Source organism: Epargyreus clarus, unplaced genomic scaffold, assembly GCF_041222505.1.
Source record: "Epargyreus clarus isolate Ecla_fem2 unplaced genomic scaffold, WU_Ecla_fem_2.2 ptg000018l, whole genome shotgun sequence".
NCBI classification, from domain to species: domain Eukaryota; kingdom Metazoa; phylum Arthropoda; class Insecta; order Lepidoptera; family Hesperiidae; genus Epargyreus; species Epargyreus clarus.
In genome coordinates this window covers 10,131,641-10,157,717 of record NW_027332226.1, presented here as the reverse complement: position 1 = coordinate 10,157,717, position 26,077 = coordinate 10,131,641, and the positions used below count along the sequence as shown (strand labels likewise).

General features: G+C 35.8%; 1 protein-coding gene across 1 annotated transcript in view; it reads right to left on the bottom strand.

Annotated features, from left to right (window-relative positions):
* LOC140749930 (uncharacterized) overlaps positions 1–26,077 on the bottom strand; it is a 33,215-nt gene that overhangs the window by 6,371 nt on the left and 767 nt on the right. The window contains exon 2 of the mRNA XM_073083184.1: positions 13,082–13,323. Coding sequence (XP_072939285.1) covers positions 13,082–13,323 — 242 coding nt within the window. The remainder of the gene's footprint in view (positions 1–13,081; positions 13,324–26,077) is intronic.

Genomic DNA, 26,077 nt, shown 5'->3' with positions numbered 1-26,077 from the left:
GATTTTTTTCTTTGAATTATGCGTCAAAAATGATCTCAGGAGCCATAGAGACCTGATGACTTAACGCCTTTGCATTGTCTTTATCCCACGAAGGAAATCAAAAAAATATTTTTTTACTGAAGCATGACGTCATTCACTCTGGTTGGTTTTTAGTTAACACGGTAATGCGGTATACTTTTATTTTATTGAAAATATTAATCTTAAGTTTATACCTATTAAAATGGGTCAATTATAAGAATCCGTATGAGCATTATTTTTAGACCTGAATTAATTTATTCTTTGATTCTTTAACACTGTCAATATGGTTATTGTTCCGGTTCCCGATCTAGTTTACTAATGTTGTTTGGGAAGACATGCAGATGATACGGGGCGGGGCCCACTTGCCCCCGGCTGTTCGTACCACGCCTCGACGCCTGTTCCCGGAAACTCTATTACTACGTATGTTCTACATAACGATTCAATTGGTAATCCATTATACCTACATTAATCCTGCCTTAAACGTAGACAGGACAATTATTCTGCTTGGCCAATTTACAGAAAGGGGAAGAGGTTAAAGTTATAAATATAGCTATGTATATGACCCGTGACCGATCTTACAAGTGATTTGAGAATCAAGCAAAAGTTGATAATGAGTGTAGTATTTACATAACTACCTTAATTTATTGTAGGTACATACAATAATAAACATATTAAGTAATTTATTGAAAAACTAAAATTGTAGCGTCAACCTGGAGGTTACCTGGTAAACAGTAGATATGAAAAAATACCTCCAGGTATTACTAATTTATAGATTTGCAAAAAAATAAAATAATTGAGATACATAGGTGAATGCATAGCCTACCACGATCCTCACACTTTAGTCCACCTATAAGCAAATCAAGTAATATGTAATTAATTTCACATCACACATAACACATAAGGTGCTCCGTGTTTAAATTCAAATCTCCACTCTACGAGGCTCAAATTCTGTACTTAATACCAACTACCAGGCTATCATTACACAGGATTAACATAGAAACAATAATTTCTGTATGTAGAGCTGTGGTGTAGCGTAAGAGTTTGACATACCTTCCAAATAAAGGCGTAAGTCTTGTTAATTTCAGTTACCTACTGCATAAAGTCTATATTAAGTACCTACATAATAAATAAGATGTGTCTTTCACGTCACGCTAATACATCCACGTATCCGATGATGGTTTCAAACTTAACCTAAGTACAAATTCAACAGGATAATATGAACTGCATTGTGTGGCACAACAATTTTAATTGAAGTTAAAAATTCATATTTCGGTTCAGCTCTTTTAAAATAATATAGGAGTAGCAGACGAGCTTACAGTCCACCTGATGGTAAGTGGCTTCTGCTGCCCATGGACATCTGTAATCAACCTCAGATAGGATTAGATATTCCTACCTGAGGTCGGCCACAGATGCGCCGCTACCCCTGAGGACTAAGCTGGAACGCCTCAGAAAAGCCTGTCCCCCTTACCACACCCTTCAAACCGGAACACGGTAGCGCCTAACACTGCTGTTATTAGGTAGAAATAGGTGTGGCGGTGGTGCCGCCGGAGTGAACCACAAAGGGTTCTACCACCCTCAAAACCACTCATGTTGTGTGAGCAGTGTGACGCATGATAATATAGTGGAGTAATGTTTACTTCTATTTAAATTACTTCTATTTAAAAGAGTTTTGAGTAAAGACCAAAGCGTTATCGAGATTGATATCGAGCGGTTAGAACGGCGTGTGAACATCCACGGATCGGCTACAGGGGCGCGAGGCGGCGGCGAACCGAACCCAAACTTATTGTAATAATGTTGTTAGAACAAACACACCACTCCCTCCGCTTGTTTGAGATTACAATTACGGTTTTAGCGAACTGATTTATTAATGGACCGCCTGATCCGCCTCTGATACTTTAATGTCGATTTAATTTACATTCGCCGATGTTTTAAACTGCTTTTGCACGTACAATGTTTTTAATGCGTGTGTGTCGGTTTAGTTGAGCTAGTTAGTGTGTTAGTGTAGTGTTCAATTCATTTCAACTATTCTCTTATGAGTATTTATTTCAATTAAGTACTTGAAAATTAATTTTCTTCTTTCTGTGATATAACAATTATTAAGCAATATGCATATTGCTTACCGTACAGGTTCTAAACAGTTATGATTTTACAAGCTTTTATTTTTATGGTAAAATCATCACGAATGCCATGATCAAAAAATCTTATATTATTATACTCTTTCTTAATATTTATTTTTTTGTAGGTAAACTTTCATTGATGTTCAGCAAATTACCTCGCAATTTTAAGTGATTTCTGTTTACTGTGAACATTTGTAACCGACCCTTGAAGGACAGGTGTACAAAGTTAGGGCTAAGGTCTTAAAACCACAATACTGCAGCTTCATACCACTACCAAAAAGCAGGTTATGATCTTAAATAGAGAAGAACCGTGCTTTTTCGTACAGTGACATCTTGTTTATTTTCGATTTTAATTTAACTTCAATACTTTTAATTGAAGGAAAATGTAGGGTTGAATGAATGACACTCATTACATTAAACGGAATCAAGATGCGTAAACGTAATTACTCGCGGACACTCAAAGTGTAACTCTAATGCTCGTCAAGTCGCGTGAAATCCCTCACACCTGTCGTGTTCCGACTCCCCATTAACGACAAAATGCATTAGTCAATATTAAAAGATGCCATCCGCGAGAATAATTCCACAAAGGGCACTTCAAATCACACCCATCTCCTTTCGTTAAATGTCAAAACATTACTCCTCTCTGCGACCGGAGGCTGAAAAAGTATCCCCTAGTAGCTGTCATTTCGTATCAATTACCGCACGCAAACACCCGTGTCCGCCTCTCCGCACCGCCATAAAGTCCTAACTGCACACAATGCGCCATTCGAATTGAAATTCAATTGTCAAAAGATTGCTTTAATAGTACCTCGGCATCGCCATTAATCGAAAAAAGTCCTTTATCGTGTCAGTCCCAGGACAATGCAAAGCTTAAAACGATATGAACAAGCCTCAAATTCGTTTAACGAAACCCCGGGCTGGGGGGCCCCGGAGGGTCCTTCTGCAAACATCGTGCGCCCCTAAACGTTATACTTTGAAAACAATAATTTGTATTGCGTATCGAACGCGTCTATAAATAATAGAGTGATACTTCACCGGGTGATGTGGGCAGGATCGCGATATCGCTTCATTTGAAATAATAATGAACGGAGAAAAATAAACTCTAACTTAAACTAAATTTGAGTTTAGATAAAGTACCTTCCTATGAATAAGAAGCCAAACCCTTTCTTGTTTTAATATTAACAATACAGCTTAGAATAATAAACTGATAATAGGTGTCCTACCTACTGACGTTCCTAAGCAGAAAAATAAACATTATATTTGATCTAAGTAGATAACTGTATTACCTATGTAGATACCTAGTTAACAGTAATAATTTTATCAATTATCATGTGTTTCCCTAAGAACTAAGGTAAGTTATGAAAATATCAAAGCTGTGGTAAAACCGGACCATTGAAATAAAGAGTATGTTAATTTGGAAATATATTTAAAAGTTAGCAACAATAACAATTATTTTCATGGTAAGTATTATTTGTTAAAATTGTCGCCAATTTATCTACAATTTCTCTGATATTGGGTAGCCCCATTATGAGGTTATGGAGTTGGAGCAATTACTTCAATGAATCGTATTAACTTTGTTGTTTTTAACAAGAAAGTAGTAGAAATATATATCATGCTACATCTACCTATTCTATTAATAGCGCATAAATAGCGTTCTACCTATAGGTATTATATACTAGCTGACCCGGCAAACTTTGTACCGCCTCAAAATCTATTTATCAAATATATTTCCTATAAAATATAGCCTATGTTACTCGTGGAAAATGTAGCTTTCGAATGGTGAAAGAATTTTTAAAATCGCTCCAGTAGTGTTTAAGCCTATTCATTACAATCAAACAAACAAACAAAGTTTTCCTCTTCATAATATTAGTATAGATAAAATATACCGCAGATTCATAAGCTTACTAATTAAAGTGACATTTTACACGTTTATAAAATATTAATGACTATATTTAAAACAAGAAATTGAAGGATAAAATTCATATTATTCCATCATGGATTATACAATGGAACCGCTAGCGTGCGATGGATACTACAATAACATAATTAGCGGCATTTTGTCGCTTTACGTAATTTGATAAACTGTGCATACTGGTTATTTTTAATAGTTAATAAGCTTAGGTCGAGTACAAAATGTGTATAAAATTTTATAATACTTTATAATATGTACACGTAGGTATATATATACTTGTACATTATAATTTGGGATATTTTAGGATGGTGCAGATACCAATCTAATATCCATGTTATTATGAAATTGCGACCTATTGTAAAGACCATGAAATTTAAAGTTTTTCATTAGAAAACTTGGGAATAAAGGAGAAAATATTATATCAATGGAATATGGAACCGTAAAAATGGAAAATTTATGATTGTGGACAGACTTGGATCATGGGGATGACTACTGGTAGACAACATAACGACAGGTACCTAGGTATTTACAGTATTTTAAGGTAGGTAATTGAAGCAGCACTCCTCGAGCTAGACTAAGCCGTTATATTAAGTCCATAATGATCAACATATCATTGGACTAGGTCACATACCTACTATTTCGACTTATCGTAAAATTAAAAAAAAGTGGTGAATAAACATTACACAACTGGTAGATAGGCTAGGTATGTGCATGAGTTCCGCTCTATGTAGCTGATATGTCAGTTCTTATATTGATAACGACCCCCAGAACAATCGCCAGATTGTATTATCCGTTTCGTTTGACAATCAAAGAGGAGCAACTACCGTAAAATGAAACAGCGCAGAACTCTTTGATCACTCAACGTCGGATCGCTGCTCAGCTCATAAAAGCGTTATTGCTTTCAGCCGACACGGAAGCGAAAGACAAAATGGCGCCGCTTTATTACTTAGTAACACATTGCGAGCGTATCTCTTTTATTATAGCTACCTATTACGAGATAAGTCCTGTCGGGGAGGCTGCAGTGCGACGAGGAAGCGCCGGGCGGCTGGGCGGAGCGACACGCCCACTTATTCTTACTGTCTGGGATCGTACTGTCATCCTCTGTCGTTCTGCAGGTTCTCGAATCTCGACGCATCGTAATTTGTCTTTGAGCTCCTTGACTCGGAATAAATGCAGCATTTGAATATGAATAGTATTGAATCGAGTACGATTCTCTTTTGTAGAGTCTGTAGCCTTTTTGTCCGCCTATGTTGTATAGAGAGTTACCTAACGGCAGTTTGGCCTTAAAATAAATATTTTTTTTACAAATATTATGTTAACCAATCACTTTTTCCTAAAAAAAACTGTTTAAAATATAAATTCTACTTAGTAACTAAGGGTAGAGCCCTGACTCTACTATACTATCGTTCCATAGTACGACACTTAGTATGACACTTTAGGTAAACCTAGTAGGTTCACCTAAAGTGTCATAAGTTCCATTGCATTGTTGACCTAAAATAGTAACGAATTGTTGATTTAAATTCTCTAGATTGAAGAGAAAACACATGGTACAATGAAACATATTAAGTAGGTTTAGAAAATACCATGAACCAACGCAAATAAAAATCAATTTTCTTATAAGTTTCATTATTTGTCACAATATTTCCTATGCGTAACAATGATATCAAAAAACAAAACGCCGTTATTGTATATCTGTCTGTGTATCGGTTATTCTCATATTAACTTGAAAAATATAAACTTTTAAGAACAAGTCGTCTGATTTTAAAAGAACTTACATGTGACGAAAGACGACTTTCCTAGAGTTCTTGCATAAAAATTAAAAACCTACCGTAACAGCTCAAGCTGAACTTTCTACTTATTTCTTGTACAACAACGTCCAGGTATTTTTATCTTTATATAATCCTAAGAATAAAATATAAGACGTCCCAATAGATATTTAACTACCTAACGCATAGATAGAAAAAACACTATGAAAATGTATGTCAAGAAATGAAAATTTAAAAGACAGCAAAATAAACTTGATCTTTAAAAAGTTCAAATAATTATATTTAGTCGTTGAATCGAATGAAACAAAATGTAGGTATTTTATAATTCTGTAAATTTAAACAATTAATAGGTAGAGCTAATTGTTCCTACCCTTATAGGTACATACAAGAACCTATTGTGAATATTAGGTTCACAATATACATAGTATCGGAAACCGTTTATGCGTATATCGTACTGACATAGGTTTATACCCATTGGGTACATATGGGTATAAGCCTATTCCAAACCTAAATATCTACTACCTACACCTAGGTGCTCCAACTGAAGGTAGGTGTAGGTAAAGAAAAGAGCAGATAACGTGTCAGATATTTTTAAATCTCCAAAAAGGTATACTACTTTTCCCAAGGTTGACAACAAGACAAACAGCTCAACATTTTTTATAGTTAAACCTAACGATAAGGCAGCCGATAAACTTGATACAAAATTGAGAATCACCGACGCCAATTTGTATTTTGTTCTGGTATTGGAGGAGTCGCTTAGGCTTTTGAGGCGTGGTCATTTTCCATCTATTTGTAGAGCCGCATGTTCCGGGAATACCTCAAGAGGAAATTTATTACCGCTCAATGCATGAAATCACACGCGAAACCCAGTTATTAGCGGTTACGTATTTAACTTCTAACCACGCCTCACGTTGCTCTACTTAAAGACCGGTTACGATCTACACAAATCTACATATCTAATTATATTTCATGTACATATATTAAAAGGTGTATTAGGTAGGCTCATATATATCAATCTACATAATTAAGCAATCCAAAAGATGAAACCTTTACTAGTCCACATTAAGGGTTTCAGCCGGGGGCTACACGTAATAAAGTCTTGTATTAAACCGTACGTCATGTTATTATGATTTAATTATGAGTGTTAAAAGAAAACATACATTCCAAAGTAAAATGAATGTAAGCTCCAGTTTAATCAGACAGCGCTCACAATAAAGATCAACATTGACGGAGCCGCCCGGGGCGCCGCCGCTCGCGAGACAAGTCAAGATTACATGTCTCCTTAATAATTAATTTGTGTAAAGAGTTGAAATGTCTGCGGTGCGCCACACTGAACAAACCAGCCCTTCATTGTCTCTATTTGCACGCTGTTCTTCATTCTAATATTGACTCTACAAGATTTTTCGTATTTCAGCCGACCTCGGAGACAAAAATTAAAATAATAAGTTGTAATGAAAGAGCTTATAACAGGTCTAGATAATAGTGAAATAGTTATTTATTTTACATTTGCAAATTATTAACAAGAAGTGCTAGAAATTAGTTCTATTATAAAAAGTTAGTTACGCTGCTGTATTCACACATGTTGACACAACAGACAACCGGTGCTCGGCTTTTACTAAGGTCAGTTAGACTTTAGACAATGAGGTAGATTTTTTACAAGATTGAAGTAAGTAGGTAGTAGCCACTACTGCCTATGGATATCTGTTATCAAACCTAGGTAAGATTAGAGTACTATTAGAGGAAGGTTGCTTTAGTCGTACCAGCGCCTAAATTGTACCACAGCAATATCTAGTCCCCTATGTACAAAAAGCGATCTCTGGTATTTCAAAAGTATACTAGTTAGTTGTGCGAGTAAACAAAAATAACTGGTCACCATTTCGATATTATTGATTTAAAAATATTTAAATTCCTAAATCGTACTTAGACATTGTTAGAAATTATTCACATTATTTTCTTTGTGAGCTAAACATATTATGTTTTCTCTAAGTTTACTTTCAAGCAGGAAGGCAGAAAACGAATGGAATAGTCATAAGACTCCAATCTCCTACATTCTATACGAATGTCTTATAAGGCTGTTACAGTTAGGCACATTCCACAAACTAAGTCTATGATAAAATTCATCTATAATTCTAATGCAAATTGAATTCCTTGTAAATTGTGCAATAACCAAATTCTACGAAAAGACATTTTATTTTATATACTATTCAAAACATTTTTAACATTAAAACAATGAACCAATGGCCATAAATATAAAACATATCCAAATAAAAGCAATACGAATACCTGTTACCAGAAACTCGATTTAAGCAAGTGTTGCGATGCCTAAACAAAAGCGATTTAATAATGCAGTTTCCAATTGCCGCTACGCAAATAACAGGGGCAACAACGGAACGCCAAACCGAATGTACTCGTATTACCTCGAAAACAAGCTTTTCCAAACAACACTCGTTAAACAGAAAATTCTTTTCAAAATCTACCTAGAAACTACACTTATGCTAGCAACAGTATAAAAGTGGTTATTGTTTCAAAAGCAATATCATTTTGCAACCAGAATGTTTACAAGTAGGTACCTAAGTATTGTATTTCACGCAAAACATCGACAAGGAAAAAGAAAATCCGTTAATTTATTAAGTAAAGTGATAAACGGAAAACACTCGAAAACGGCTTCGCATAAAGAAAAAATCTTATATTGATCACCGCAGTCACGAGCTACAAGTTACGCAAATCGGAAAAACTCCATTATCCGAGAGAAAGCCTTAAAAGTGACCCTCATTAGTCGCATTGTTGTGCTTTTATCGTTCCGCAGCCCTCGTTGGGGGCAGCATAAATAAATCAAATTTAATTAACTCAGATTAATTTTCGCGGCGCCGTCTCACCCGCCTCAGAGGGTCCCTTTTTATTTACCCTTAGGTAAAATTCTCAGTTGAAAACTCCGGCGGTAATTACTATGGATTCTTTAATAAAAAGTTTACACTTAGCAAATTTTACATGTCGCTCGATGCCGTCTGTGCCGGGAAGCCACACCAACTCAAACAAATTGCATCTATTCACAGTTCTGTTATCTTTTAAAACGTTATGTGTATCTACTTATTTTAATTAAACAGCATAAGTAGGTATAGATGACGGACGGGTATAGGAATAAGGAATGAGCTTAATGGGAACATTTGTATGGAACATGTGATATCAACATAATATCAACAATCTTAAATCTCTACCGAATGAAAACTTATGGACATAAACCATTTCGTACTACGTCAGCTAAATCGAAAGAGACATACCTAGCTTATGTAGCTAGCTGTGTTGGCACATTTATGGAAATCTTAAAGAATATTTAAGAATCTATAAAAGCCGTAGCATTACAATAATATTGTCATAGGAGTGCTCAATTTCGTTTTTGCTGTAATAGTATAAAATAAATTATAGCTCAAAAGCTTTCATACGGACTAAGTTTAAACACTGTTGGAGGTTTGGACCAAATGGCCCATACCCCTTTATTGACAAATTTAGATATCATTAAAACATAACTTACATAAATATAAATATATTCCTGTAATTTTTGGACACAAATTAATAATTCAATGAAATTTAAATATCCTAAGGACTATTAATTTAAAATAGGAAATGTTATTTAACTGCTATCATAAATTCAGTTTCACTCATTTAGTTTTGTTAGTTAAATAAAATTAAAATTCTTAAAAGTCATAAAGTTACGTACACACTAAAATAGTATTATAATTTAACTTTGTTTTTATATAAAAGTAGTAAAGTAGAGCAGATAGAATTTTATTGTTGCCTAAGGTCGGAAGAATTTTAGAGTTGCTTAACGTAGCTCACACGTGGGTCTAGCAGGAATTTTGTTTTTATTCTTGCACTTATTTGTCAGGGTATTCTTCTCTAGGAAATTGCGGCTAACGTTAAGGTTTCAAAAAAGCTATTCTTGTAATTTATAAACAACGTTCTAAGGATTCGTTAAGAGAGTTCTTTAAGGAAATAAATAATATCAATTCGTTAAAATGAGAATCTTTACAAACTCAACCATTCTTTAAATTGTATGTAGGAAAAACATTTTAAATTAAACATTGTAACCCTTTTAACTTATTTTAGCATCGTGCTTATAAGTGACGAGCCTATTTTGTTTATTTTTTTTTAAGGTGACTTATTCGAGACTGTATTTAAAGAAATCTGTTCACTTTTTTGAGGATCACTTAGATCATCTCGGTGCTAGTTGGAATATTTCCTTTATTTATTTCTTTTTTTCTTGTAATTCAAAATAATCATAAGTACGTAGGTACATGATAGAATCCGTTTCATAGTCTTAAATAAACATTATCGAGTTATGTGGAGCCTTAAGCATACTAATTCAGTAGCCTTATTTGTACGAATGTAAATGACTCAGAAGTCAGCAAACATATCTAGAATAGATGAATTCCGAAAAAATGGTTTATTTTGCGCAATAGAAACTATGTAAGAGAAATGCGGGCGTGTAAACACGTACACCGGACTGGCTGTCTGGGTGGCTTCTGGAGTGGTCGGCACACACTCGAGCGTCGAACACCGGTAGCCTCAAACACAGTCACATTCACCAGCACAAACTAACAGGAGCGCTTAGTTTGTCAATCTCGTCGTTAAGTTAACACCCGAATTCAGCTCCACTGTTAGAGATTAGGTTTCATCTTTTTGTTACTCACTTTTACTACAGCTTTGTATGATTCTATTATAAGATTTCGATTGATCTATAAGGTTTTACAACTATTAAGTACCTATTTATGATTTAATTAATAATAAACGCAATTTTTTAACTAACCCCCATGATATAATAAATAATAAATTGTTTTAAGAGAGAACTAAGCATGTATCAAATATGTATAGGTTTAAATTTAAAAGATTTAAAGATTTAGGTATTTCGAAGCAAAAACAATTATACATACCATAATTGTCTTAGTATAATTGCAACATGATAAAATTCAGCGTCACTTTTATAACTACACTTAATTGAAATTGAATACGAATCTTATTCCTACATCTTCAAATTCTTATTAGTGGGAGATTAAACTAGAATCACACTACACACAACGCACTTGAAGTTAATACGGTTTTTTGGGCCACTACGGGCCACCCACAAACTGTTGGCCCGGACGAAATGTCACGTCAGCTTTATTGACTCATTGGCCCTCAACTACTAAACTTTCCGCCTTGTCGACCTAATCACAATACAACGACTCTACGTAGATATATTTTACAATTTACTATAGATATAATATGATATACCTTTGTAATGTCTTTTATTAATAATTAGCAACTATAATTTTAATAATTAAAAAATCAAAATTCTGCTGCAAAGCAAAAACATTAACCATGACTGATATAAAATTTCTTAAATCTTTAAGTGATATTAATTTTATGAAATCGAAACGTAAAATAGTCTGTCTATATCTAATAATTACACTTTAGATTAGTATGCTTAAGGCTCCACATAACTCGATAATGTTTATTTAAGACTATGAAACGGATTCTATCACATGTACCTACGTCCTACGTACCTATGATTATTTTGAATTATAAGAAAAAAAGAAATATTCCAACTAGCACCGAGATGAACTAATCACACACTCTCGGTAGTTATAAATATTTCACTGACAGACACGAGCAGAAGGACCAACACATTGATATTTTCAGAAGCACCCCGAGTTGTTTAGTTTCTTTAATTATTATTTATTGTTTTATTTACACTGCTGTTCACATTAAGCATCCACAAAGCGTCATAATTATAAGGATGTATGTTGATCTCTTTCTACTGAAAAACGGAGTTACTCACTGACAAACATACAAGTACCTAAAGCTAATATAAAGCATGTAAAAAAAACAAAATAGGGTCGTCACTTTAGAAGCTACGATGCTTAAACCAGTTAAAAGGGTTACAATGTATAATTTAAAATGTATTTCCTACATACAATTTAAAGAATGGTTGAGTTTGTAAAGATGGTAGAACCCTTCGAAGTTTGTCTTCAGTGCCATGCTTCTCATTTTCACGAATTAATATTATTTATTTCCTTAAAGAACTCTCTTAACGAATCCTTAGAACGTTGTTTATAAATTACAAGAATAGCTTTTTTGAAACCTTAACGTTAGCCGCTATTTCCTAGAGCAGAATACCCTAACAAATATGCAACTGCAAGAATAAAAACCAAAATTGCTAGATCCACCTGTGAGCTACATACGGCAATACTAAAATTATTGCGACCTTAGGCAACAATAAAATTCTATCTGCCCTACTTTTGCTACTTGGGTATAAAAACAGAGTTAAATTACAATTTACGTGTGTACGTAACTTTATGCCTTTTAAGAATTTTAATTTGATTTAACTAAGAAACAACTAAATTAGTGAAATTGAATTTATGATAGCAGTTAAATAACATTTCCTATTTGAAATTAGGACACATAAATGTCATTTAATTATTTGTGTCCAAAAATTACATTAATATATTTATATTTATATAAGTTATGTTTTTAATTATATCTAAATTTGTCAATAAAGGCGTATGGTCCAAATCTCCAACAGTGTTTAAACTTACTCCGTATGAAAGCTTTCGAGCTATAATTTATTTTATACTATGACAGCCAAAACGAAATAGAGCACTCCCATGATGTTTAACACAAAACAGTTTAAAGCGGGCGAATTGTTACCCACCCACGGTATTGCTCCCTGTTACAACCTCTACACTTTGCTAGAATTGAATGAAATTGAAATTGAAATGAAAGATTTTAATATGATACCTAGATCTAACCCCATTTGAGTTGTAGACAGTCAAATCAAAGTGCTGAAAGCACTTAAAGTTTCATTAATAATACTAATGAAATCATTTTGAAAAAATACGAAATTTATGAAAAGCAGAAATATTATGTAGAAGTTAAATGCCCTCTGTAAATCCTTTATGTAATCCTATACCTATAGTATTCTATTGTTCAACTCTAACATAAGATCTACTTATATATTTTCACCGTTTACTGAGCAATATTTATTAATACAGTTCGGTACCTATATAAACATCTAGACGACGTTGATGGTTTATTTTTCTTACTTATTTCTACCGTTACTTTGTTTCGTTTCACGCAATCCTTGAAAGTTGCACTAACTTTTCTCATTTCGTTTAAGAATCGCTATAAAGTTGGCTAGTTTTCCACTAGCACTTTCAACCTATAGAAAATAGATACCTATCTAGTATTTAGTTATTAAAAATGTTTATGTAGCACTTCAGTCAGAATCATACCTCCACTCGTTCCTCCTTTAAGTCGACGCGCAGAGCGAGTTGCTCTCGAAGCACGACGTCAGGGTAATGTGTCTTGTCGAAGGTGCTCTCCAGTTGCTCGAGCTGCTCCTCCGTGAAGATGGTGCGGTGGCGGCGCTTGCGCTTGGGCGGCGGGCCCGCGAGCCCGGCCAGCGCCGCCGCCGCGTACCCGCTGTACAGCCCCGCGTAGCCGCCCGCCGTACCCGTCACCGCACTCCCCACTCCTGCACATAGGTACATCATCATTAAGTCAAATATACATATTTAATTCAATATACCTACGTACTTTAAGTCGAAAAATTGTCGTGGTTAATAAATGCAGCCACTTTGATTTTTTTTGCGTAAGTACGAGTAGCATAACGGCACGCACTCTACTTGATCTTGATAATTTTAGGTGATAATTATAAGACATGGACATCTGTCACATCAAATACAAATAGGTCAAGAAGATAAAAAACATTCTACCAGAAATTTGTACAGTGTTCATTTTTTTCTTAAAGTCTCATGAAGCTGGTATGAAAGGTAGGTTAAACCAGTATGGTTTAACCGAGGAGGTACCACCGCCTCACCTATACCTAGCATGAAGCAGTTCATGCTTTGTAATTTGAATGTACATTTGCATTAGCAATTTAAAATTGACTTCAGATCGAACCACTGTTCCATGAATATGCTGCAATTGCAATTGGCAATTGCCTCTTACCATCAGGTGGGCTGTATGCTGTATGCTCGTCATGCAACTCCTATATTATATAAAGAAAACTTGATATTGGTAACAAAAAACTGTCATACATACATTTTATTTTATGTTAGAACGCTCAAACTAGCCTCCGTCTGGATCTTAACATTACATCATCCACAAACGCCTGATACTATTCATAAATAACTATCTGTAATCACAGTTTGTTATCGTCAAGAAGTTCAATTATTCATCACCGAAACTCATCAACATATTTAAATGGGACAACTTTGCAAATAAAACAATTCCGGATTGCTATACCTACTGTTGAAATAAATAAACAGCGAGAGAAACAAACATGTGAACTTATTTGTAAAATGTATCCTACCTACTCTTAATTGATCATGACATTTGGTAAGTCGGTTGTTGTAGGTAGGTACTCATTATATTTACTTGTTTGTCAAAGCACAGTAAAACAGGATTTTGCTACACTAACGATAATAACATAATAATAACGATAACGCGATTGATTTTTATCATATAAATGAGAAATAATACACGAGTTTTGTAAATTATTAGTCCTATTAAAAAATGAAAATCTACTGCCTGCTGAAACATTGTATTTTTTAAGAAAAATATTTCCGTCATATTGACGACTTGTTGAATAGTTTAAGTATATGCTTAACTTTATTTCATACTTTTAGCACATTAATGATTTAGTTATTTTATTGTTTACATCATAATTAAAGGAATTTCGCGTAAATCGCAGGTACTTCTTTGTAAGCCGTACTCTATAATTTTCTCGGAAACTATTAATCTAAGAGTAAGTAAGGGAATAATTTTCTCGGAAACTATTAATCTAGAGTACACAGCATAAAGTTAGAAAGTATAAATTTGCATAGTATACCTACCTGTTACAAGATCTTTTCAATGCTCACCGTGGCGCATTATTATAACAACGATGTATTTTGCAAAATATTTGGTCCTGTTGTGCTTCCCGTGCATTTTTTTTAAATATCGAGTTAGCACACAAACGGATGATAAGGGTAAGTGGCCTAAATGTATGGATATCTGTAATTCCCAGATAGAATTGGAATTGGAACTGGTATAATATCCGAGATCAGCCAGAAACACGTAGCTACCATTGTTAATCATAACCATTTACTGTATTCAAAGAAATACGTAGCTACCCTTGTTAGCCATAACCACATACTGTATTCAAAAAAATACGTAGCTACCCTTGTTACCTAAAACCATAAACATACGAGTATCCATAAAAAAACTACAACTGGCACTCCGGCTTTAGTGTCGCATATTTCATTCATTTGGCTCTTATCGCAGTGTAAATAAGAATGATAGTTCTTATAAAATTATTCTACCTATAGTAGGGGAGCCCACGATGTTAAATGTTTACAAACTCAAGCGTCATTGGGAAAAAAATAGTATGAGACTGTATGAAGAATAATGTATTTTCCAAAAAATTAGCATTTTCCTTTAGTTTGTGATACATCATTACTTCCCAGGGATTCATACTATTTTTTTTAAGCTATTGCATAGCTTTTATCGCGGGCTTTGAGCGCGGCGACCCAATCGAGAAATTCCGTAACGAAAATATGTAACACCTTTCAACAACTCGGTTGCCTGGAGACTTGATATCCAACTATCAAGTCTCCAGGCAACCGAGTTGTTGACTGTCAATAGAAAAATATGGATATAATTGAATAAAGTATTATTTTACATTCCTTATTATTTTATTTGATATTGGCGACGAGATGTCGAATGAACTAAAAAACAATAAGGAAATACGAGCCACATTACGTGTGTTAATGAAACGAACCGAAAATTACATTTCGGGAATAGAAAAAATTGACATTGAAGAAATAAATATACGACTGAATTCTTTACAAGAAAATTTGAACAAATTCTACGCGATTCAAGAAAAAATTGAATGGCTTACAGAAGAAGAAAATTTAGAAGAGGAAATAAAATACAGGTACGAATTTGAAGAAATATATACAAAGCTAAAATTTAAATTTTTGAATGTACAAAAAGAAAATAATCGGCTAATACCTGAATGTTCTTTTATATCAGCAAGAGCGGAAGTTTATTTGATAAACTGTTAACTGTCAAGGCACGCTTGAGACGTACACCTAATACAAAAGAGTTATCACCTTATCAGTTAATGTTCGGCAGAGAGGTAAGAACCTATATGCATGCCTTATTTAAGAAATCCGCCCCACTATCCAGATTACATTACAATGCACCGCCAACGCAGGAGTTCGGACAAGGTGATAAGGTACAAGTCCGCAGTTACACCAACCCAAGAGTTAAATGGGAGTTCGGAATCGTCATCCGAAGATTAGGTAGACTCCATTATGAAGTCAGAACTGAAAATGGCATACTGGTGCGCCATCACCTTGACCAAATGCTGCCGGCGCCCCTGATGGTGTAAGTGAAAATAGCGGTGGAGGACTGTTGGATATCAAGTCTCCAGGCAACCGAATTGTTGACTGTCAATAGAAAAATATGGATATAATTAAATAAAGTATTATTTTACATTCCTTATTATTTTATTTGATAACCTTAATTCGTCAACTTGAACACAGATGGCAGTAATACACATTTTTTTATAATCCGTGCAGAAATCTTAAAATTGCGTGAAGTATATTTTGTATTCCCATTATAAAATTCAAAATTATATTACCATATTATCAAAATAATATGTTTTATCAACATAAGCTATGTTGAATTCTGGATTGATAAAATAACGTAAAAGAGTGTTTGTTATTTTTAAACGTACAATTACAACTGACAGACTTGACAGCACAAAATCAAAACGCCATTATGATTTATGGTATAAATAATTTGTGTACAAAGTGTTTTAAATATGAATAAACAAAGTGCATTTATTAATGAAAAATGCGATGTACCTGTAACATTCGGCTTAATGTCACAGGCACATCGCATTGATCCATTTATATTGCTGGTTGTTAATACTTTACGTCACTTATTAAATACTTTTCTATTTTATATTTTAGAATGTTCAGTCTTGCTTGGAGTTATGAAATGTCAGCTGATATTTGCAATGTCTTATATAATGGAGATATGATAAAATAGTGGATAAAGATGTGTTAATGTAAATGTTGATGATTATGGAAGAATATATTGTATTTCTGGAATTCCTTCTGAGCGTTTTCATAGCATAAAAAATGCTATGCAATAGCTTTACCGCGGCAGTCTCCGAGTGCCACACGTATTTTTTTAAATATTATTTTTTTCAGTACTATGACGTGTGGTAATCGGCAGATTATGATGTTTCCCGTTTTCTAGCATTATTTCCTGTATATTAAAAAGGAAAAATGACCGCGCTCGAGCATGTCCAGTGATCGACTTTTTTTTTTCTAATCTGACGGGCTCCCCTGTGCAAATCTCCCGACATAGAAAGCTCATTTTTAGTTTAGGATACTCTACATGGTGTAAGATATCTATCATATCTGCCGTCTGCCGCGCTCGAGACACTCCCGAAATCCCTTCTTGAGCTTCCCAACTACTACTACGCAACCTGTAGTTCCGTGACCAGAGTAGGGTTACCGGTATCCCTTTTCTATCGCAAGAGTCGACTAAAAGCTTCCGGGGTTGTGGGCGGTAAGAGTGGGAGCTCGAACCGCCCGGCCAGCGACCCCGGGATGGACGACGGATGTGTGGTCGCATACCGTCGTACACACCAGACTGTGTGACGAGCTTCATGGTCACCTGGGTGGAGCGGATGGGGCAAAGAGCTAAGAGGATTCAGGTTGCGTACCTTTGGACATCCCGGAGTTCTCACATACAAATAATATAAAGGTACACGCTCGAAAAACACAGTACCACAGTAGGGTAAAAAGTAGCAAGCAAGTATATAGTATTATTTTTTTAAATATTAATTTGTATAATATTAATTAGTAGCAAACGAGCATGCAGTCCGCACTCCGCCTGATGGTCTGTGACCAACTCCATATTCAACAGGAGTTCTACCAGAAGCCAATTGCAAATGAGTTGCCACTCCTGGAGACTAAGAAGGTCGCCTAATAGGAATCTCAGCATCCACATTCTGCCACCGAAATAACTTCACACTAGCAATAGTCGAGGAGATGGTATTTGTCAATTCGAACAAGACCTTCAAAACATGTCTAAACACAACACGCACAATATCAAATCTGAGAACTAATTCTGAATCTGCACAGGTAATGTGCAAAGCAAAGTATAAGCATATAAGAGTAGTAGCACAGCTTGAATGTGTTTGCCGGTTTGAATATGTGCGTAAGTAGCAGGCGCCGTGTAAGCACGCACTTTTTACGCACACAATCAAATAAACGGCTGGACTGATTTGGCTAATTTTAGTTTAGAATAATTGTGAAAGTCCAGGGAAGGTTTAAAGTTTAAAAGGTGAATAAATATGAAATATATTTCATTAATATTTTTTTTTACTAGTTAGTTACTAGTTAGTATTTAACTAAAAATAAAAGTGGCAATCCTATGCATCACTACAAGAGTAGGTAATTATCTCGCCGAGAGGCCTTAGCTAACCTACTACTCTTTCTTTACTATGATATAAGATTGTATTCTTTAGTTAAGTATCTTTATTACCCGTGCCTACCTATGAGGTTGGTAGATATCTACAAAGAGCCCAGTTCGGGAGTGCTTACTAAGTAAGAAATTCTTATAGAATTTAAATAAAAAATATGTTAAGAATCGAGCATAACACTCGATGTGTCATCGCCTATTAGAATTAGCATGCGGTAATGTTAGCGAAGCGTGAATATCCCAGCTTAGGGCCCCATGAGCCCTCTCGGACGGCACGGCGGTTCAAAATATTAACGCTCGGAATAAAAATTGAATATTTTTGCATACTTTAGAAGACGAAGGCGAGGTATTACAGTGTATTATTTCCGATAGAAATGTAAAAGCTTTTAAAGCCGCCGGCGTATTGCTAAGGCGCTATCGACGGTTTGCCGCGCGCCGCTCTCTGCATTTCCGCGAGCTCTCCACTAAGCTGTATTGATTTTAAAATACGCGCATGTAATATGAGATCCTGGAAGCAAGACTGTATTCAACTTTTATTATATAGGTCACCGGATAACTGTGTTAAACAAGCATGTGGTATAAAAATAATTTACATGAGCAATGAATTTAATTGGAAAATAAAAATACTACATACCTACGTAGATGTACGTACATACATACATACGTAGATATGTAGATTGTAGATACCTAATTCCTAGCTTATTATCACGTATGAATAAGGCTAATACAACCAGTTCCTCGTAAAAACGAAAAATAATGACTGTAATATTCTTAAAAGTAAGAAGAATATGTCGTGAGTACACGGGATAAAGTTAGAAAGTGTAAATTTGCTTTTATAGTATACCTACGTGTTTCAGGATATTTTCAATGATCAACGTGGAGCATTATCATAACAATGATGTATCATGCAAAATATTTGGTTCTGCTGTGCTTCACGTGTTTCTTTTTAAATAACGAGGTAGCACACAAACCGATGATGAGGGTGAGTAGCCAAAACGTATGGATATCTTTAATTAACACCAGGTAGAATTGGAACTGGAATAATATCCGAGATCAGCCAGAAATACGTAGGGCGTGCAAGTGCAAGGGGATGCACTTGCACCCCCCTGGCCCGAAAGAAAGTACCGGTACCGGTCAGCGAAAAATGTCTTTAACTATTATGTAAAAGTTTGTAAAATTCAATCAGCTACTCTCTCGTGACTAGGGGTCGCAATCCGGTATTCGAGATTTCGAAAATACCGGGATACCGGGCCAAATTTAGGTCTTATTAATACCGGTTTTAATTTTACAAAAACCGGGATATTCGGTATTTTCGGTTTTTAGTAAAATAAAACAAAATAAAGTTAAAGTCATACAAATTGACTCCAATGGACTCTGGCACAATGCAAAAGTCCATATTAAACAAGCGTTACAATCGACACAACCTATGAAAATCAACAAACATCAGCATTGGATGTCAGGTGAGACTTGGCGTATTGTATAACTTCGTCGGAGAGCTAAAGAAAAGGTTCGTCTATTCAGAACCTAAATCAACTGAATGCACAAATACAAGCTGGATGCAGAAGAAATCTTAATACTCATCTTAAAAACATCATCGTAGAGTTAGAAGGACACTCTGATCGATTTGAAATAAAAGATCTCTTTAAAAAATCCGATATATAACCCATCAATTTAAATCCAGAACATGGGCTATTAAGGATTCTGATGGTGTGATTGTTACCGAAATTAAGGAAATCGTCAAAGTATGGCAAAAATACTGCACTTTTCTCTAATAGTGCAACCTTACACACAACATATGCCAAAAAATAATATACAAAAAGAACCATCTATGTATATTAAAAGTTGAAGTACGCGCTGCTATTTAATTTATTAAAACGCGACAAAGCAATTGACACAGATGATATTCCTATTGAAGTGTTTCGATCAATGGATGAACTCGAGGTTGACATGTTGCCTACCATATGTAATCGCGTCTGGGAAAATGGACAGTGACCACGACACTGGGCCCACTCTATTTTCATTACACTTCATACAAAAGGGTCGACAAGGAAGTGCAGTAGCTATAGTTTTATGCTATATTTCTGGTGTATCACAATGAAAGAAACATTTAGAGGAAGATTATATACTTTTCATAAATATATTATAACAATGACAATTATGACAATTGGCTTCAAAAAACAACCCGCCAACACGATCTTCGCTTTAACAAGATCTGCTGTCGATAGGCTTGATAAGATTTGGAGGAACCGCAACATATCAAAAAACACCAAAACAGACCAATATGGTTTTCGAAAGGGCCGATCAGCTGGTGATCTTCTTGTGTACCTCACTCAACGTTGGGCACAAGCTGTTGAGAGCAACGGGGAGGCATTGGCCGTAAGCCTGGACATCGCTAAGGCCTTTGACCGGGTCTGGCATAGGGAAGGGCCCTAAGCTCGGGCTCGCGAAGTGACCATCTTAAGGTCTTTCCGAGAGGTTGTGCACATGGACAGCCAGCTTTCTGTCTGAGCGGCATATTAAGGTCGTAGTTGACGGGTGCTGCTCAGACACGAAGCTCATCAACGCTGGCGTGCCCCAAGAGTCTGTATTATCTCCAACGCTTTTTATTGTGCATATCAATGATTTGCTGCTACAGACCGGTGGCATTCATTGCTATGCAGATGATAGCACGGGAGATGCTATGTACACAGGCCGTGCGGACACCTCTCGGACATTCGTGGAAGAAAGCAGAATCCGACTTGTGTCTGAAATCAAGAATACTCTGAAGGAACTAAATCCGAAGGATGTAGTTCCATCCACATCAACTGCACCCGTGGCGGTCCTCCACGGTTCGGTTTGATCATTCATTTTTGCCGCGTACGTGTAAAATGTGGATTGAACTTCCTCCTGAGGTGTTCCCTCAGGACTATGACATGAGGCCCTTCAAGAGGGGTGTAAAAAGAGCTCTCCTTCGAAGCAGGCGATGCATTGGCGACTCCTCCTAGTTTTTCCTATCTTTCTGTACGCTGCGGAGACGTAGACGATTCGGATGCAATCGCCGTAAAATTGATGCCCTAGAAATACTATTCCCTGGATCTACGATTATCTGGATTAGTATACTAAAATATTTCGGCCACATATTTAGGGACGAGAACTCAGTAGTACGGCTTGTAGTTCAGTGAAGGGTAGAAGGAAAGAGGTCACGCGGCAGATCGCCGCTGGATTTAGATTTTATAAGGTCTGTTCAGCGAGTACGCTGAACAGACCTTATAAAATCTAGCACACAATGTTCCCTCGTCGAGTGTTGCCGCAAGGCCAGCATAGAAAGCGGTGGCGAAGGATCGCAAGAGCAACTGTTCAAGGCACCTGTGGATGACTGACCAGTTGTCATCATCATGCCACGACCACTCTGTCAAGAGTGCACGACTACAGAGATATTTTTTTCCAGCTTTCCACATAATTATATTTTTATATAATTTATTTATTGATGAATTCGGAACTCATAATGTCATTAATAAATCATAAACTTCTGTAATTAACTTGGTATTAAGTAATAGGACCTATTTTCCTTCGGAATACCACTAAATTAACATTACATAGTAAAATGCTCAATAAAAATTAGTAACTTTATCATAGTCTCGGAAATATCGAAAAAACCGGAATACCGGGATTGTCTAGGGTCAGTACCGAAAATACCGGTTTTGCTTAGATGGTCCGGTATTGCGACCCCTACTCGTGACCATACGCAACTTTCCACCCCGGGCCTCCGACGAGCTTAGTACGCGATTGATGTATATCAGACCAATTCGATAGTACGCGCTACGGCCCTAACTGCAATGCATCTCCCTGAAGATAATCCTGGCGGCGCCCATGTATGTCTCTCATCCATATCACCCCTTAAATTATAACAGAACGCTAAGTACTCTTCCTTTGATTCAACCGGACATATACCATCACCACACCAAGAAAGTCCTCAAGAATGACAAAGTATTTGTGATTTAAAAGGTGGTAGAGTCGATAGGGCCCGACCGGGAAGGTACCTACGGCACACCCATTTTTAACGTGAAGCCAACTGTGGCAGTAAAAACTTACCATCATGGATGGAAGCATGCTGCATAATAGATACTTTATCAACGAGATTTAAAAAAAAAAAATATTTTACTTGCGCGTAGGCTCAAATAAAGTAGCTTGTCGTTAACCTATCCATTAAGATGAAAATCAAGTAGTTCCTACGTTATTTTGTACGATAACAATCCGTGAAACCCCCAGGGTGGTTTTAATTTTAAAATATTTTTCATTTCAACAGGAAAAAAGCCTTTAATTGAGATAAACCCTGTCTTCGCCCCTCGATCCCTCAGCTCAAGCGATGGCCCGGGGCCATTCGGCGCGGCTCACTCGCATCTTACTCTTGGAATGGTAATACTGCTTGCTTAGATGCAACCGTCTCAATAAAATTACATATTTCTGTTCACATGTCATTTGTAGACGTGTATAAAATGTCTATTCACTGTTCCCTTACGTGATGTGATCTTTACCAGTAAACACAGACGACGCTACGAGGCTAGAATCTTCAAAGATTTGCCATATTAATGAATAAGTTACTTCACCAAATTGTCATAAGTGTTGTATTATTGAGGATGAAACACATAATTTGATGGAATATGTTCGGAATGAAGCATTTCGAAATTTACATTTTGCATATGTCGGCTATTAGAATAGCATTCTGGCTTCCCCGACGTCGGAGGAAGGGAGGGTGCTGTTTAGATTAGCAGACTTTGGTTTAGGTAAAAAGCAATTTGGTCTTGTTTGTATTGATTGGTATTGTGGTTTTATGGGATAATATGTTTGCCCAGCGACAAAGTGCTTTAAGAAATTAAAATAAGTAAATTAATAAATAGGTAAAAATAAATAATAATAGAATCCTTACTTTAAGAGTTTCTTATAGGAAGGTAAAGATCAAAGCAAATTACCTTGGTCGGAGATTCTAGAGGAATAAGTCCCTATGTAACGCGCAAAAGTCGTACAGGTACTAGTCAATTATGTCCCTGTATTTCCGGTACCAATAGGAGAAATAGGGCTACGATATCCTCTTCCTGTCGTAAGAGGCGACTAAAAGGGGGCACTGGGGTTACGGGCGGCAAGAATGGGAGATCGAATACCGTCGTAAACACCAGACGATGTGGCGAACTCTGAAGCTCATCTGGGTGGAGCCCGAAGGGGCAACGTGTTCAGAGGACTCCGGTTGCGTTCCGTTAGAGATTCTGGAGTCGCAATTCCGAGGACGGTATTTTAGTGCGGTAACAACTCCACGTAACCCGGTGTCGTTCCCACGGCACCGGGTGCCTTTTGAAGGTTTTCCCCTCGTTAACAAAAAAAAGGTACTAGTCAATTTAGATACTACGGCAAGTATATCTATGGATATGGCTAGTATGTATCTGTGTATAGAATAATGAATAATTTCCATAAAATGTATTGAATGGTTAAGCATTGTTGTGTTGTTGAGACGAGTGTTAGGTTAGGGTATAGTAGACTAATCCTTGTTATTAGAGTGAAAGATATTTTTAATTATTCTGATATTATTTTTACCAGATTACATACATAGTTACAAGCGTTTGTTTAATGTTTTTTCGCGCATATGCATATGCAATGATAATACCTACATGTTTTAAAAAAATCGCGACAAATTAGAGTCCCGTTTTCCCACCATGTTTTAAATTGGAAAATGTAACTTAAGTCTTACAATACTGAATCAATATTTGAAAATATTATCATTAATCAGATAACTTCATATTTATTATTAAGTTATATATCACTGATTAATATTTTAATTAGCGACTTAGTATTGTTTTAATGTGTGTTCATAGTGTTTGTATAATTATTGTATAGTGTAGGTTATAAGGTTAATGGTTTCCCGATATATCTAATTTGTTACGAAGCTCTACACATGCTACGAAAAAACTGGTGAAAATAAAATACGAATGCATATACGAGTCTTTCGCGTGCATGTGCCTATGCACCCCTTTGACGTGGGCAGAATTTTACGCTGAAAGATTTTGGATTTTTGGGACAAAAAGTTATCATGTTAGTTAGGCAAAGTAAGGGAGGTAGCATACGAGCGTAAGGGAAACATATTTTTCCGAGGCGTTCCAGCTTAGTCCTGAGGGGTAGCGGCGCATCAGAGGCCGACTTTGGGTAGGAATATCTAAACCTGTCTGGGGTTGATTACATATGTCCATGAGCGGCAGTAGCCACCTACCATCAGGTGGACTGCATGCTCGTCTGCTATTCCTATATATGTATTATAAAAAACTAAGCTAATACACTAGCGACAGCCCGCACTGCCGACCGTCGCCGGCGGACGCCGACTTGTGTTAGCAGCCAGTCAGCAAAACGGACATTACAAATTTATTTGCTTTTTATTATATAGTACGTTTATTATTATTATTTGAAGACAATATGAATTGGCATAGTTGCTAGTTAGGTATATTTGTTGCAAGTGTGTTGAGCTTTTATAAATAAAGATATAATAAATCAGTTATTTCCGTTAAAATACACTGGAAAAACACCAATATTACGTTTTTCAAATAATAACTGGCTATTAGGTTTAGGGGATGTAACAGTTTTAATTTCAAAAAAAGAGAAGATAGGTAGATCGATCTTCAAGACTGAACTCTTTGTTATAACGTTGTAGTCATTTTTGGTGGGTAGTGTTTGTAATTTCTTATTACGGTTTCTTCCGTAATTTACTAATATTTAAAATGTGAAGGTTGAAGGCTTGAGTCCTTTATTGTTGGAGGAACTGTGAGAGACATACTTATCCGAGGCGTTTTAACTTAGCCCTTAGGTGTAGTAACAAGTAACGCATGTGGCCTAGATTATATAGGAATCTGATCTTAAGTATTCGGGGTTCATAAAGATGTCTATAGGTAGCCATTTACCACATGGTGGATTGAATGCGTAACTTCAATATTAAAACAATATACTGAACCCAATATTATGCGCTTTTTCTCATGCGCTTTTTCATTTATTTATATGTGAGCATGGACATTCGAGAGCTAAAATATATCCTTGTTTTACCTTCTATACCTTACCTATAGGCTTATACAGACTTATGACTAATGTAATGTAAAATAAATAATCAAACAAGCTGTGTAAAATAAAGAATTTGTAATATAAAACATTTTGCTTATCTTGATCCAATTGAAATTGAATATCTAATTAGTCTAGTGCAATTATTCTAGCCTTGTGTAAACCGACTCTAATATATAAACTTAAAATTTTAAGCTTGAGTCATACAAAAACACTTATTAAAACTATTAGGTACCCAATGCATTTAAAATATTTCAGTTTTACTTAAAACAGTTTTGTCTATGATTTTAAATCTACTAGAGTAATAGAGTAATAGTAGAGAGTGAACTTTCCAAACATTGTTAAATATGTAGGTTTGTAGGCGACTGACATGTAGGTCCGTGTATTTAATGTGTATCATTTTAGGATCTTATAAGTAGAACCTTTTTAAATAGTTGTAGTGTTAAGCTCAGCTCAGAAAATCTACCTACCTACCTCTAGCCACCTATGTAGAATGTAGTATCAGATCAATAAGCAATGGCAAAGTTGGTATCAAATATCAGGCATTCTTGGTAGAGTCAGTAAAGAGAGAGACATTGTAGAGCCTTGATATCTTGTCTTTTACATGGATATCAAATGTGTTTTGTAGAACAAATAGGTACTGTCATATTAAATGAAAACTATCGTTCGGA